We start from the raw sequence: 17126 nt of genomic DNA, 5'->3' as shown, positions 1-17126 counted from the left end.
AAATCTCCTGAGAGCCTCTCGGCTCAGAACGTACCCTGCTCCTCTGCTCGTGTTACCCTGACGAAACAATGGCCGGAACCTGTGGCCAGAATACACGGGCTGTTCTGTGTCATGCTGGGAAAGCAGGTGTCTCAGGTTTTCCACTAACACAGATGTTTTTTTCCAGTACAACTGCGATCGGCCCTCGCTGACGTTCAGCCCCCACAATGGGGAAGTCAGAACAGAACCTGGTAACAGTGTTTAGCCCAGATGGCACGAACATCCTGGAGTTTCTTCACATGATTTTCAAGTCTTGTCATGATTCAACACAACACATGCACTCGGGAAAACAGGGACTGTGCCAGCTCATCCGGAAGAATTAAAGCAAAACATGCACTAGCAATCAGAATTTTGGGATTTCACTTTCATTTTACTTAATGTACACTACCAGTCAAAAGTTTTTGAAAAGTAAGACTTTTAATGTCTTTTAAAGAAGTCTCTTCTGCTTACCATGCCTGCATTTATTTTATCCAACGTACAGCAAAAATATTGAAATATTTTTACTATTTTAAATAACAGGTTTCTATTTGAATATATTTTAAAATGTAATTTATTTCTGTGATCAAAGCTGAATTTTTAGCATCATTACTCCAGTCTTCAGTGTCACATGATCCTTCAGAAATCATTCTAATATGCTGATTTGCTGTTCAAGAAACATTTATTATTATTATTATTATCAATATTTAAAACAGTTGAGTACATTTTTTCAGAATTCTTTGATGAATAGAAAGATCCATTCAAAAGCTTAGAGTCAGTATAGTGTTTTTCTTTATCTGAGAAAGAAATGATTTTTTTTTTCTTTTTTTTGTAAAGAAATGAATTGTATTCATATTTTATTTAGCAAAAATGCATTCAACTGATCAAAAGTGACAGGAAAGGCTTATTACATAATATTTCTATTTCAAATAAATTGTTTTAAACTTTGTTCTTCAAAGAATCCTTAAAAAACAAATTCCACAAAAACATTACACAGCATTTTTGAACAGGAAATGAGCATATTAGAATAATTTCTGAAGGATCATGTGACAATGAGACTGGGGTAATGATGCTGAAAATTCAGCCTTGCATCACAGGAATAAATTACATTATAATAGATATTTAAATAGAAAACAGTTATTTTAAATTATATATATTTTTTCATAATATTACTGTTTTTACTGTATTTTTGATCAAATAAACACAGCCTTGGTGAACAAAAGAGTAAAAAAAAAATTTTTTTAAAAATGTACTGACCCCAAACTTTTGAACAGTACTGTATATTTTTTTATTATTACTTTACATTACAAATTTAATCAATGCATACAAATTAATTTCTTTACTGAATTTTTTTTTTTCTATTTTAATTCTGTTGAGCACATAGGAAAATAGTTGTAAAAACAAAAATTTAGATTAGTTGTAAATACTATGCAAATACAATGCAAAATATGACAATTAAAAGATATGATAAAGTGATAAAGAACATACCATTCTTTTCCGTGCATGACTATTGGCTTGAGAAGAAAGGTAATGTGGATATGCAGGTGCTCTAGCTAATCTAACACTCTTGAGTTGCTAAACAAAGACAAAACCAAGGAATAGTCCACAAAATAGAAATATGTGCTGAGACACCTGAAAAAAGCAAAATATTTAAAAAAACAATATAACCTTTAACAACTAAGAAAAATAAAATATGTTCTTCTGTTATAGAAAAATATGATTTGCCATTTCAGTGCAGATAAGGTCACACTTTCTGTGTTTTTTCATGTTTTTCAGTAAATCAAAACAACATCTTCAATTTTGATTCAAAGAAATCGGATGCTCTCCGCTGAGGTTCAGTTGTTTATCTCAACATACGGTAATTACCATCAACCACAGCTTTTTTTTGTTGTAACTCGCCACATAAAACTTTTATTTTCTAGAACTGACATCAGGCCTCATTGTCTTGATAACAGTTCCATAAACCTTAAAGTCCCCATGAAACCAAAATTAAAGAATTTGAATATGTTAACCTTAAGGTTATCTATAAGCTAGTGTGCTCCAAAACAACGACAAAATTTGCGTTTACAAGATATAAGCATTTAAATCTTACGTCTCTCACTTCCGCAAATATGAATCAACGATTTTGATGACATCACGCTGCACTTCAGATTCTCATCAAACTTTCTGTCCAATCAAATGCTCTCTAGAATCTGAAGCGTCCCGCCCCCTACGCTATAAATAGAAGTCGAAGCTGCGGCTGAGACCGTTCACTTGTTAACACGGTGTTAGTATCTTCTGTACGGTGAATGGCATGTAGTGCACAATGGAGGCGACAGGGAACGATTTAGACAGTGTAATCATTTAGACTGTGGCTGTCAAATGCGGCTTTACCGAGCTTAATGGCTCTGGGCCAAGCAGATGTAGCAGCTTCCACACATTTTCCGTAGTTTAGACAGCATAAATTAGTAGAACAACGTCTTCAGTGGTACACTAACCGTGCATTTAATGCTTCTGTTTACATATGAGTATCGCCGCAATGGCCGCGCATCCGGGTAACTGACCAGTTGAAATTACATCACCACATAGAATAACGCCGCGTGTTTCAAGACACTTCAGCATGAGTTATTGAATTACAAAAGCTCTATTTACTTTAAAATAAGAATATAATTATTTCCAATGTTTTTGTCTCTCAAAAGAATGACATTTTACAGGACATGTGAAAAAAAGACTTGATTTTTTTGTTCGGTTCCATAATGAGACGACCATCATAGGAAGTACTTCTCAATTACAGAACACGGTACCCGTTATAATGCTTCGTTTTATAGAAGATGACCTAAAATTGGACAAGAAGTCAACTGTAGCTGGGAAAGAATGATCTCTGTGTGACTCAGATAATGTCAAAATGGGTCAATCCTCAAAATCAGAGACTTAAAGCTCCTTGAAAGTGAAAAGCACTCAAGAATGAAGAATGGTCTTCCTTCTATTTGAAGTTAAGAAGCTACAAGAGACTTGTCCAATTGCACATAATTGTCACACAGAAGAAAAAAAACCGAGGATGAAAGCTCTTCATAAAAGCATTTAAACAAAGTCTTTACTAAAGAGCACTAGTAAGCCTACATACATCATAACTAAACATACATTAGATTTAAAGGGATAGTTCACCCAAAAAATTTAATTACCCCATGATTTACTAACCCTCAAGCCATTCTTGGTGTATATGACTTTCTTCTTTCAGACAAATATAACTGGAGTTTTATTAAAAAAATGTCCTGGCTCTTCCAAGCTTTATAATGGCAGTGAATGGGTGTTGAGCTTTTGAAGCATAAATGTCTCATAAAAAGTACTCCATATGGCTTGGGGAGTTAATAAAGGCCTTCTGAAGTGAATCGATGCATTTAAGAATTGCATTTAAGGTGCATTTACGTTTGAGAAAAATATCAATATTTTTCTCATTGGATTGCATTATGGGATTTCTTTCTCCACAAATAAGGGTCAAAAGAAGGTACAGTATTTTAGAAAACAGCACAATCATTATTAATACGTTTTTTAAACAGACTTTGCATTGGGAGAACCTATGATGCCTCAAGGTGAGACACTGAAGGTGAATAGGGTAAAAAAAATTAACTATTATTTATCTTCTTACCCAGTTGATTGATTACATTGATAATTGCAAACACTTTTTGTATTAAAAGTTTTCTCAAATGTTAGGTTTAAATATGCAAATTAGGCATTATTTAATAAAATATGTTCTAATTTGCATACATTTCTAGCACAAAAATCTAAATACTGGATCAAGTCAATTTTAAAATTCTTGTTTAATTTTTTTACATGTTAAAGTCAAATGTTTTTACAGAGGGAATTTTGGGTAGCTTATTTTGTCACTCCATAATTCAGAAAGACAGAAGACATTTTTTTTTTTTTTTTTTACAATTGTTTGGGAAGTAAAATGTATAAAATCAAGCAAATTATATATGAACAAATCCCTCTGTAAAAACCTTCTGGATATAGACAGGAATAAAAATGTAAAGTTTGGTGTGTGTAAGTGCTACTAAAGTGGGTCGGTCTCGGAGAAAAAACTCATTTCGATAAAAATAGACACAAATAGATAAAGTGCTATAAAAGAAACACTGAACAGTGTCTTTTGCATGTTTTCTTTCCACTAGTCTGAAAAAACACTTTATGAAAAACCAAAAAGCCCAAAATTTCAAACTTGACGTGCATGAAAAAAAAACAGCGTTTTTGCCTGCAGTGTCTCCCCTTAAAAATATGCAGTGATTTAGTAAACATAGCTAGAAATGCAAATAAATGATTTAAGCAAGACTGATGTGTATCTCTCAAGACACAATTTCAGGGTTGCTGCAGGATTTTTAAGCTCAAATTTAAGACTTTTTAAGACCTTTTTTAAGACCTGCACAAATAAAATTAATACCATATGAGCAGGGTAAGGCAATGTCTATGGTTAAATATTAAACTGTAAAATGACTGTAAACTACTGTAAAAAAACGATTTACAGTTCAGATTTTTCACAAAAACAAAAGGTTTTATAAAGTGATACATTTCACATTTCTTTAAAGTATCAATTTTTAAGAAAATAGAAAAAAAGTATTCCTTTTATTAATTGAAACAATTATTATCAATAAATTATTATATTAATTTAAAAAACATACAAATACATGTTAGTGTTTAGATTTTTACGATGAATTATCTTCTCAATGATCCACCAGTTCACATTTACAGCTCTGCATGTTTGCAGGGTAAAAACATGGGTCGCTTTTCGCTTTGGTCTGAACAAAAACAACCCCAATACTATGCTCCTGCAAAACCACATTTCTGGGACCCTATTTTTTGAGACAGTGCCATCTAGCAATTCCATTTCAACAAAGAAATATCAAACAGACGCAAAGACTAGATCCATTGAAACTATTAATTTTTTTTTTTTAATCTTTCCATCTTATTTTTAATGTAAAAGCTGACATAAACTTGAGTGTTCAAGGGGGTGTCAGAAATCTCCATTTAGCCCATTAAACTGTCCAAAACAGTTCATTGTGCTGCTGGATGTTGTAAATTAGTATTTGTATTCAAATTATTTTACATTTATTAAAGTACTAATAAACACACTAATTTGTACAGCAATTGTTTTACTGTTTACTTCACTTTGTTAAGTGGGTCACACGTCAGACATGAAGCGCAGCAGCTAATGAACTGAAGTCTAGAATATATTGAAATAAATTAGGCTAAATATTTCAAAAGGGTTACCCAGGGGTAAGTTCAGGATTAGGAGTTGGTTAGGACAATAATTAAGTATATACAATTAAACAACTACATTCAGTATTTCCTTAAAAATAATAATATACAGAATTGAATAGCTACTGCTATAAATAGTATGAGCTGTTAATGCATACATAATACAAATAAATGAATACAATACAATAAAATAAAATAAAAATAAATAATAAAAAAAATTACATGGTCCTAAAAATGTGGTTCTGAAACTACAGCCTCCTGTATTGTAAGAATACCCTACTCAAAACAACAGGCATATTGAAAAAGCACATGCAATCTCTGCCAGCAGATGGCGCATTCGGAACTGCAGACATGTGTTTCCCCGGTAACCGCAGTACACAAAGCAGCACCGGACATTGAACGCGCAGCGCTCATGTTTATTTAATGAAATCATACCCTTTTGAAGTTTGATGGTGACACAAAGCTGTATCGCAATTCTGGTCTTCCCGTGCCTAAAATTTAAGACCTGTTAATCATAATTAAGACTTTCTTGTACAATTTAAGACTTTTTATGACCTTAAATTTGATAAACTAAATTTAAGACTTTTTAAGGACCCGCGGCAACCCTGCAATTTATTTGAAAAACAGCTGTAAATTCATGTATGATTATGTGACTGTCTAATCTCAGTAGTCAACTGTGCTAAAAAGAAAGTATGATCATTTTAATAATCTCAGATTGCATTTATAAACAAAAATACCTTTCAAAAATGAGCAGCATGAGGGAACACGAAAATACATAAAATCACTAAAATAAAAACAAATGATTATGAATTTAGGAAAATGAGTAATGCTGTCAAAAAGACAGTCTGAATTCTAAAATATTTTAGCAGAAGTGAGAATTTAAAAAAAATATTTCAGCAGAAGTGAGAATTAAAAAACATATATTTAAGCAGAAGTTAGAATTAAAAAAAAAAAATATTTCAGCGGAAGTTTCCAACTGTAAAATCATTTATAAAACACTAGAAAGGAGTACATAATAATGTACCCCGGATTAGTCTTTGGATCTGGATTGCGTCCTTCAAAGAGTCCAAAGTAAAGGACAGAATTGGTTCCACTCAGGTCCAGCTGTGAAAGGAACAAAGTGTTATTAAATCAGTAACACATCATGCAAATAATAACAAATTTACATTTAAATTTTAAAGGTGCATCAACAAAACATGCTTCTGGCTACATTCTTAAAAATAAAGGCTGCAAATGAGCATTTTGAAGAAATATTTTTGTTTTTTGTTCAGTGAACAGTTCTTAAAAGAACCTTTTTTGTCCCTGTGTGAAGAACATTTTAATAATCTGAAAACCATTTTTCTACTATAAAGAATCTTTCTGCATTTGAAAGGTTCCATGGATGTTAAAAGTTCTTCTCATGGAATCATCAACGCCAATAAAGAACCTTTATTTTTTTTGTGAATGTCAGAATAAAATACTGCTTTACTGCTTCCTGAATACTGCACAGGACATGCATATGTAGTATGCAACATTGCTGTCACATGACCTCAATCTTCTTGTACCTGGGAAGTGATGTCGGTCCTCCAAGGATCAACCTGGAGCCCGTCACACCAGCCTGCACGGCCGTACAGCCAGGTCCCGTGTTCATTGGGCACTGCTCCTTCAGCTACCCGCATGGCACAGCCCAGAGGTGTTCCTACACGGACATGCACATCAGTTTAACTCATTGACACAGTGTGAGCACATCTCTTTGATTAATGTTATAAAATGTTATCTAGTTCAGACATCCTGTCACTCTGGCACTACTAACCAGCTGACTCAAACACTAGGGTGTTATTGATGGATCTGTTGATAAGGAAATGATGTGATGTCACACAAAATTCACCGCAGAAATTCTCGTCAGACCCGTGAGCCGTGATAACAGCATATAACTCCACCTGCCACACAAAAACACACATTTAATCCACAGAAAGTTTTGACTTATCCAGAAATATTGTAGGCAAAAATTTATTATATGAATTAAATTAATATAAATGTAATAAATAAAATATATTGTATTATTGTAAAAATAATATTAAAAATATTTTAAAAAATAATTTTTGCATTATTATTAATAGTAGTATTAGTATTATTACTACTATATTAGTATTAGTATTATTACTAGTACTGTTCCATCACACATGTAAAAAACACACACACAATTCATGGAAAGACTTCACTTTTCCAGAAATGGTATATGCAAAAAATAAAATAAAATAAAATAAAAGTAAAGTAAAACAAAATAAAATAAAATAAAATATTAAAATACTTATTTTATTATATTTTTTGTATTATTACACATTCAATTCATGGAAAGTTTTCAATTATAAAGAAAAATTAAATAATATAAATTAAATCAAATATATTGGATTATAGTAAAAATAATACTAAAAATATTAAAAAAAGATGTTACTGCAATTTTTTAATTATTACTATCAGTAGTATTATTACTATTATTAGTAGTAGTATTAGTATTACCACTACTATTATTAGTATTAGTATTATTACTAGTACTATTCCAGCACACGTTTAAAACAAAAACAAAATGTAAAAAAAATCATATTTAAATACTAAAAAGCTTTTATTATAATTTTTGTATTATTGTTGTTATTATCAGGATTATTATTAGTACTATTCCAGTACACACATAAAAATACATATTCAATTCATGGAAAGTTTTTACTTATCCTGAAATGTTATATGTAAAAACATTTTTTTTTTAAATAAAATCAAATTAAATTAAATAAAAAAATTCAAATAAAATATTAAAAAAAAAAAACTTTTTTTTTTGTTTATAATTTTGTATTATTGTTGTTATTATTATTAGTATTATTACTAGTACTATTCCAGTGCACACGTAAAAACACACATTCAATTAATGGTCAAATTCAATATAAGTGTTTACTTATCCAGAAATGTTATATGAATGAATGAATAAATAAATAGTAATTTTAGTATCATTGTTATTATTAGCATTATTACTAGTACTATTTCAGCACACGTAAAAACAAACATTCAATTCATACAAAGTTTTTACTTACATATAAATGTTAATTAATGTAACAAGTACATTTCAGTAAAAAAAAGATATTTATATTATGTATTTAAAATTATACTCATATCTAAAATTATATTTAATAAAAAAAAAAAAAATTTTTAAATAAAATATTTAGTATACTATTTGTTCACCAAGGCTAATATTTTGACTGATATTTGCCATTTTTAAATTAAATATTATGTTTTTCTGTCTGGTCGATGTATCAGAAGCAGGACTTTTATTTTGACAGTGCATCTGCCTTTTATATTATTTAAATATTATTACTACAATTTCACCAAAAATAATACTAATTTTAGATTTTTACCTTCTTTGTTGAAGCTGGAACACTGAACTTGATCTCCTGGTATCTGCTGTTATAGTCCTTGTCAAACGTCCCCCCAGGAAAGAGTGACATTACCTTGAAAGGGTACAATCCATCTGAGTAATTACCTGTGAACACAATGTCAGATGATGTCAACATCCATAACAGATGTCCTCATCCCACTGCAATCTATTTGACTTGGTTTATTACCACAGTAACTGGAGTTGCATTCATGCATCTTGGGAAACAGCCAAGCCCCTAAATGCACTTCCAAGAATAGTGTATTTATAGTGTCCTACATAATAAAAAAATAAATAAAAAAAAAAATAGAGCTACTGCTTATAAAAGTATGACTTATTGTAAATTTTATTGTAAAATTAAAGCTGACTACAAACTACGAATGTGCAGAAGCTTAGTAACAGCACTTTGGAAGACTTTAAGTTCTCTGTAAGTGACAAAATGGAATTATTCAGAAGAGTAATATGATTAAGGGTTAACTAGGTAGATTATTTTCCACTTCTCTTTTCCAAAACTGGAGACAACTCGCATTGTTCCTCTGAGTATGACTCGACAGTACACGTGTGGGTGAGCAATAGCATTCACAGCTGCACGCAGTAAATCAGAATTTGCTGTTCTTTCCACTAAAATGTTGGTGTTTATGCAAAAAAATAAAATGTTCTTTTCCTAATCTAGTGTCCACTGCCCATGTAAATCCCTTCTACAGCAGCATCCTAACAAAACCGGAACCTACCACACTATTTGGGCAGTAACTCTGCGTGTCATACAAATAGTGGACAAGTGGCCCCAAAATTTGTACACTTTAAAACCACAACTAAACATATTTGACATGAAAAATCTTTTGCACAATTTTTACAAGCTTTCTGAAACATTCAAACATTATTTGCATATGTAGTAGGGTCATCAAAAGAAACTTACAAAAGTGATTTTATGTCCACAGAAAGCACATTAAAAGTAAGTAAAGTGTCTACTTTTAAGGTTTCAAATACGTTTTTGGAGAATAAAATGTCAAAATTTGTCATTCAGTGTAAATTCAAATAACATGCTTATAGTGGCAAATTTTAAAAATGTAGAATTACAACTAATTAGTATTTTGGGTGAAAGTAATTCATCTTTTAATATATGTCATATATTGAATTTTGTTGTGAATATGCCTGACAAGATTGTTATACTGAATGACATTTTAGTGGGTGTCCTCTGTAAATGATAGAAAAATGTATGATATTTATTTTTTGCTCAGAAAAACGAAAACAAAAATGCAATTATATTAAACATTTTTTTTTTTTTTTTTGAAAAACAACAACTTAAAGCAGTATTACACTTATTGTTTTTATGCTTAAAACTTAACACTTTTTGCGTCTTAGACCCAGTACTGTGTAAGTACTTGGGCACATAATCAGTGCCTAAAATGCCTGAGAGTCATTACAATAGACAAAATATTAAAGCAAGTGGCATTTACGTTAAAGAAAGACTTTTAAGGTATTTCAGAAGTCTCTCACAAAAGCTGCATTATTTATAAACAAAGTAACATTGCACAATATTATTACAATTTAAAATAAATATTTTCTATTGTATTATATTTTAAAATGTAAATTATTTCTGTGATCAAAGCTGAATTTTCAGCATCAGTCTTCAGTGTCATATGATCCTTCAGAAATCATTGTAATATGCTGATCTGCATATAAATATTTTAAATATTTCTTATTATTATTAATATTAAAAACAGTTGTGCTGCTTCATATTTTGTAGAAACCATAATCATTTTTCTTTTTTTTTTGGGATTCTTTGATAAATAGAATGTTGCAAAATACAGAAAAAAAAAAACTTTTGTAACATTTTATGTATTTACGGTCACTTTTGATCAATTTAATGTGTCTTTGCTAAATAAAAGCATTAATTAATAAAATAAAATAAAAAATAGTTCTGACCTGTCTTGTTGCTGTGACTAAAGCGTAGATTGAGAGATGTCATCCATGGCATGGCCCATGGCACAGTCTTCATGGTGAAGACACATTTCTTATCATTTAGCAGGGGAATCAAAGGAGTCACATCCGTCAGCCAATGACCTGTGCCTCTGTAAAGAAAGTCACACACTGACTAAAGGCCCATTCACATCAAGAACAATAACTATAAAGATACATATAAAAACAACTACATGCGTTTCCACACCCACACATGAAAACATTCTGTATATTATAAGTGCAAACTGCAGGTTTTTAAAAAGCTCTTTAAAGCAGGACAAATTCTGATTGGCTGTTAATATATTAATGGTTCTGAAAGTGATTCCAGTGATGTCATTCCTCTGTGCCTCTGTGTTGTAATTATCAACATGATGATAATGTACCTGCGGAAGGCTGTTATCCAGCGCCCAAGCTCCAGGTTGCAGTATGGGCTAGTAGGATCGCAGCATACGTATAGCTGTACTGTGTGATCCCAGTGAGCACATGTCTCGTCCCTGCGGCCGGGACAGGACAGGGAGGCGTCCAATTCCAGAATATCATAATTCATGAAATCTATTCACAAAAACAGAAAGACCTAGATAAAAAAGTCTTTATCTCTGCATCCAGATGTTACTAATGTGAAGGTCAAACCTCCAGGTAGATCCACCTCCACTCGAGCTCCCGTATCTCCCTGCATCAGATGACGATCAAACACAGGCACTGAAATGGCAGGCCGATTCAGCTGCTCCTGCAGAGCCTCATTGAATGTGAACCTACAGGATAAAACAAATGTGAACTGGACATGAGAAAAAAAGAGAATAAAGGAAAGAAAATTACAATACTGTACTCATATATATTGGCCAGGCCAATTAACTGGATAACATTTTGCAAATTTAAAATTTTAAAATCAGCATTGGCCAATAACTGAAGGATTGGACAAGAAATGTTTTAAATATCTGAACAATATTAAAATATAATTTTGAATATTTTAGCACAATATCATCTGTCAGCACCCAGTTGTACAGATATCTGTATTGGCCTAGACCATCTGTCAGTTACTAAACAATACATTTCACTGGATTCAAATTGTGACAACTAGCCCCGGTTTCCACTACATGACCTAAATTTGAAGACAAATTGTTTTCAGCGTACTGAACACACAAATGTTTTAAACGTGAAGTTTTAGCAGTAAAGTGGATAAAAGAGACACTTCTCACCACTGAGCCTGCCAGGCCATGAATCTAAAGGTTGGATAGAGAAACCAGCCCATCTCAGACAGCGCCCCCTTCTGGTTGATTGCAAAGAAGAAGTTTGGAGAAGGTGTGATCTGGAATGTCACATTCACTGGATGCCCCTTTCTACTGAAACAATCCACATGATTGAAAAATATTTGTGACTGATTTAAAAAACATTTATAACTGCATGATTTTTAGCCTGTTTAAATAATACAAGTAAGGCTGCAAACATTGTAAATACACACATAAAGGTCTCCAGTATTAAATAATGAAGTGCTGGAATGGAACAACCAATCATAAACTGCCTCTGAGCTTATCTTCTTAAATATTCATGGGCCGTCACTAAAACTTCCACATGTGATTTTTCATCTGAAGGAAACTTTTTTTTTTTGACGATACTGTAAAAATTATAGCAAAAGCTTTATTTGGAGTGAGGAAAAATGTTTCATTAATTGGCTGAAATATATTTTTACGGTTTTACAGATGGCCAGGCTGTTATAAAAATAAGTAGTGTTTGTTTGTATGTTGTTCAATTAAAGTTAATAACCTCACACATATATAAAAAGAACCACTGTTATTTTTGTATTATTTATATAATATTACGTATTATTTTTAATTTTTATATAGCAGAATTAGCATTTAATTTTATATTATTAGTTTTCGTTTTAATTTTAACATTTTATTTTCATTTAAGATTATGTGCTTTTGTCATTTCTATTTAGCCTTATTTTTTTATTTAAATTTTGGTTTTATTTTAGTACTTATTTTATTTTAGTTAGTTGCCAAAGCAACATTTCTAATTTTCATTAAAGCTTTTTCATTGCTTCATCTAAAAATTATGTTTTGTTTTATTTTATTTTATTTCACTTTAATTAAAGAAAACAATTTCTATTAGTTTTAGTTTATAATAACAGCAGTGATAAGAAAATTAACCCAGGCTTTGTATTTACATTCCAAAAAATGCTGGGTTAAAAACAACCCAGTGCTGGGTTATGGATAAAAAAACTTGTTCTATTTTATTTTAAATGTTTAAAATAACCTTCTGGTTAACACATTTAACTCAACTATTGTTTAAAAAGTTTACTATAATGGCTGAGCTTAAAATGAACCCAAAGGTTGTAAATTAAAAATCAGACACATAATTGCTAGAGGCATAAGAAATAATCAAAAGGTGAACATTCATAAATAAGCAATTTAAAAAAATGTTTACTACTTAAATATTATTATTTATTCAATTTAATCAATGTTGCTTTAAAAAAAATTTTTATATAGTAGAATTAGATTTTATTTTTACATTAGCTTTTATTTTTATATTATTAGCTTTCATTTTAATTTTAAGTTTTGTGCTTTTGTCATTTTAATTAATTTTTTATATTTCTATTTAGCCTTATTTTTATTTCAATTTTAGTTTTATTTTAGTACTTATTTTATTTTAGTTAGTTGCCAAAGCAACATTTCTAATTTTCATTATTGCTTCATCTAAAAATTGTTTTATTTGATTTTATTTCAGTTTTATTTTAATTAATGAAACAAATTTCTAATAGTTTTAGTTTACAATAACAGAAGTGAATTAACCCATGCCTTTTATTTACAAACCCAGAATATTGTAAATAAAATATGGAATAAAATATTTTATGTTAATGTAGGGTTAAGAACAAACACCTTTAAATATGAAAAATCTATGATTAAGATTCTCACCGCAGGGCTTGCATGACAGAAGGCTCAAAATGGACCATAGATGCAGGTATGTTTATGGGGTGGAACAATCGTCTCCTATACAGTTCATGTCCTGTATGGGATTCCCAGGCAATGCATACACCAGCACTCCAGCAGCATTGGATTCAGCCATGTTTTTCATCTTAAACATGTAAAAACATTGAAAATCAGGCCATATCTTAAACAAATATTCAATGTTGTCTTGCTCGGGTAGCTCACCTTTGTGAAGAAAGAGCAGCCACCCTCAGAGACCCACGCGACCGGCACCTTTGACAGACGTCACAGGTTTACAACCATCACCTGCATCCAGCAGTCTGTAAGGATCTGTACCCCAGCGTCCATTCAGCCAGTCGTATCGGGCATTGAGACGCTTGCCAATCACTGGTATGCTCCAGTCTGCAATTCCAGTATTTAAGAAGATTTAAGAAATGGATTCTCACAAAACAAGTGGAACCAATTCAAGTGATCCCTTCAAGACACACTCACCTGGAGAGGAGAAAACCACCTGAGCGAGGCCGCAGTTGTGTCCACCACATCCCCATGAGTAAAATACTCTGGGTAACCAGTTACCCAGCGCAAACACAGGCGTAGGAGAGAAATGCAGTCTGGACAAGATCTCTTTACCTCTAACAAGCCAAAAAATGGTGTCAAAATTAATTGCCTTGATGATGTAATTTTTGCATATTGTGGTAATACCATACTATATTTATGGCATTTCTATCTATCTATCAACACAGTGATGTGGTCATATCAGATGGTAATACCATAGTACTTTTAAAATATTGAATGTTTACATGCACTACCAGTCGAAGGTTTTTGAGCATTAAGGTTTTTTAATGTTTTTAAACCGAACATGCATTGATTTGATCCATAGTACAACAGTAAAATTCTGAAATATTTTTACTATTTAAAACAACTGTTTTCAGCTGTTATCTTCATTTTTTCACTATTTTGATTTTCTTTGCACCATCAGATTCCAGATTTTCAAATATTTGTATCTCGGCTAAATATTGTCCTATCCTAACAAACATATATCAAATAAAAAGCTTATTCAGGTTTCAGATGATGCATCAATGTCAATTTAAAAAAAATGTACCCTTATGGCTGGTTTTGTGGTCCAGGGTCATATTTATAAAATACTACAGTATTACCATGACGTCCAAAACTAAAAACTGGTCTGTCTGTCTGTCTGCATCTCTGTTGATCCATGTGTCTATTTATAGCTACAGTGAACGTTTATAGAGGTGCTGGTCATATAATTAGAATATCTTCAAAAAGTTGATTTATTTCACTAATTCCATTCAAGAAGTGAAACTTGTATAATGTATACATTCATTCCACACAGACTGATATATTTCAAGTGTTTATTTTTTTTTTAATTTTGATGATTATAACTCACAACTAATGAAAACCCCAAATTCAGTATCTCAGAAAATTAGAATATTGTGAAAAGCTTCAGTATTGAATACACCTGTTGCCACACTCTAATCAGCTAATTAACTCAAAACACCTGCAAAGGCCTTTAAATGGTCTCTCAGTCTAGTTCTGCAGGTTACACAATCATGGGGAGGACTGCTGATTTGACAGTTGTCCAAAAGATGACCATTGACACCTTGCACAAGGAGGGCAAGACACAAAAGATCATTGCAAAAGAGGCTGGCTGTTCACAGAGCTCTGTGTCCAAGCACATTAATAGAGAGGCGAAGGGAAGGAAAAGATGTGATAGAAAAAAAAAGTGTACACAGCAATAGGGATAACCGCACCCTGGAGAGAATTGTGAAACAACACCCATTCAAAAATGTGGGGGAGATTCACAAAGAGTGGACTGCAGCTGGAGTCGGTGCTTCAAGAACCACTACGCACAGACGTATGCAAGACATGGGTTTCAGCTGTCGCATTCCTTGCGTCAAGCCACTCTTGAACAACAGACAGCGTCAGAAGTGTCTCGCCTGGGCTAAAGACAAAAAGGACTGGACTGCTGCTGAGTGGTCCAAAGTTATGTTCTCTGATGAAAGTAAATTTTGCATTTGCTTTGGAAATCAGGGTCCCAGAGTCTGGAGGAAGAGAGGAGAGGCACAGAATCCATGTTGCTTGAGGTCCAGTGTAAAGTTTCCACAGTCAATGATGGTTTGAGGTGCCGTGTCATCTGCTGGTGTTGGTCCACTGTGTTTTCTGAGGTCCAAGGTCAACGCAGCTGTATGCCAGGACGTTTTAGAGCACTTCATGCTTCCTGCTGCTGACCAACTTTATGGAAATGCAGATTTCATTTTCCAACAGGACTTGGCACCTGCACACAGTGCCAAAGCTACCAGTACCTGGTTTAAGGACCATGGTATCCCTGTTCTTAATTGGCCAGCAAACTCTCCTGACCTTAACCCCATAGAAAATCTATGGGGTATTGTGAAGAGGAAGATGCGATATGCCAGACCCAACAATGCAGAAGAGCTGAAGGCCACTATCAGAGCAACCTGGGCTCTCATAACACCTGAGCAGTGCCACAGACTGATCGACTCCATGCCACACCGCATTGCTGCAGTAATTCAGGCAAAAGGAGCCCCAACTAAGTATTGAGTGCTGTACATGCACATACTTTTCATGTTCATACTTTTTCAGTTGTCCAAGATTTCTAAAAATCCTAATAATATTCTAATTTTTTGAGATACTGAATTTGGGGTTTTCATTGGTTGTCAGTTATAATCAAAATTAAAAGAAATAAACACTTGAAATATATCAGTCTGTGTGGAATGAATGTATACATTATACACGTTTCACTTCTTGAATAGAATTAGTGAAATCAACTTTTTGAAGATATTCTAATTATATAACCAGCACCTGTATATTCGTATACTATGGCAATTTTTTGAAATAGTTCTTCAAATTTTAAGAATATTACAATATTACCATGATGTCCAAAATCATAATAAAACGTGGTAGAAAGTCGGAAAGAAAAAGCTACTCTGATGGTATCACGGTACATTGATAGTGAATAATAACCAGGTCTGTCAATATTTGTGTCAGTACCCGTGAGCTGCGGCTCTGTAAACCTGTTCTCTCATCCAGTGGGCGTCCTGTAGTGCAGTGTCATCCAGGGACAAGAGCAGGATTTCAGTGTCGGACGGCAGATATTTCAGCAGGTCTGACAGGGACTCGCTCCAGGTCCACAGACACTCCAAAAAGGCGGATTTATTCGTGAACGCGTGAACGATGAGCGCGCTCTTCGAGTGGTTCTGAGGATTGTAAACAAACACTCCATCCAGAGTTTGGACCTGGAAAGCAGGAGCAGGATCGCCAGGTTCAAAGCCCCCGAGACCTTCACTGGACCTTCCTTTGTATCTGCTGCTACCTGTACTCCGCTCAACAGAGTCTATGTGCTGCAGATTATCAGAAGATCTCGCATTTCTCGGGGGAGACGCTGCATTACCGCGAAACGCAGTGCCGAAATATAACAGATAAAGATAAAACAGCAGATTTTGACAATAAAACATGGTTTTCAACTGACAACGGGCATCTCTTTGTTTATAAACACGTACGTGAACTGCACACGCTGTCGAATCTGAGTATCCCTACATTGTTTCACTTTTAATTCAAGTTCCTCT

The 17126-nt window shown here is 32.9% G+C and overlaps 1 protein-coding gene across 1 annotated transcript; it reads right to left on the bottom strand.

Moving 5' to 3' along the window:
• Positions 1 to 4768: 4768 nt before the first annotated feature.
• On the bottom strand, positions 4769 to 17126 carry si:dkey-256h2.1 (uncharacterized protein LOC337520 homolog). Its single transcript, XM_051130830.1, is given in 14 exon segments — positions 4769 to 6345; positions 6786 to 6919; positions 7034 to 7160; positions 8625 to 8749; positions 10568 to 10713; positions 10984 to 11152; positions 11231 to 11352; positions 11797 to 11937; positions 13513 to 13570; positions 13573 to 13672; positions 13750 to 13791; positions 13793 to 13926; positions 14017 to 14156; positions 16552 to 17126. Coding segments are annotated over 14 exon segments (2022 nt in total). The 5' UTR covers positions 17016 to 17126; the 3' UTR covers positions 4769 to 6225.

This window comes from Labeo rohita, chromosome 16, assembly GCF_022985175.1.
Source record: "Labeo rohita strain BAU-BD-2019 chromosome 16, IGBB_LRoh.1.0, whole genome shotgun sequence".
NCBI lineage: Eukaryota > Metazoa > Chordata > Actinopteri > Cypriniformes > Cyprinidae > Labeo > Labeo rohita.
The sequence above is the reverse complement of the archived record's forward strand: the minus strand, read 5'-3'. Positions and strand labels throughout refer to the sequence as shown.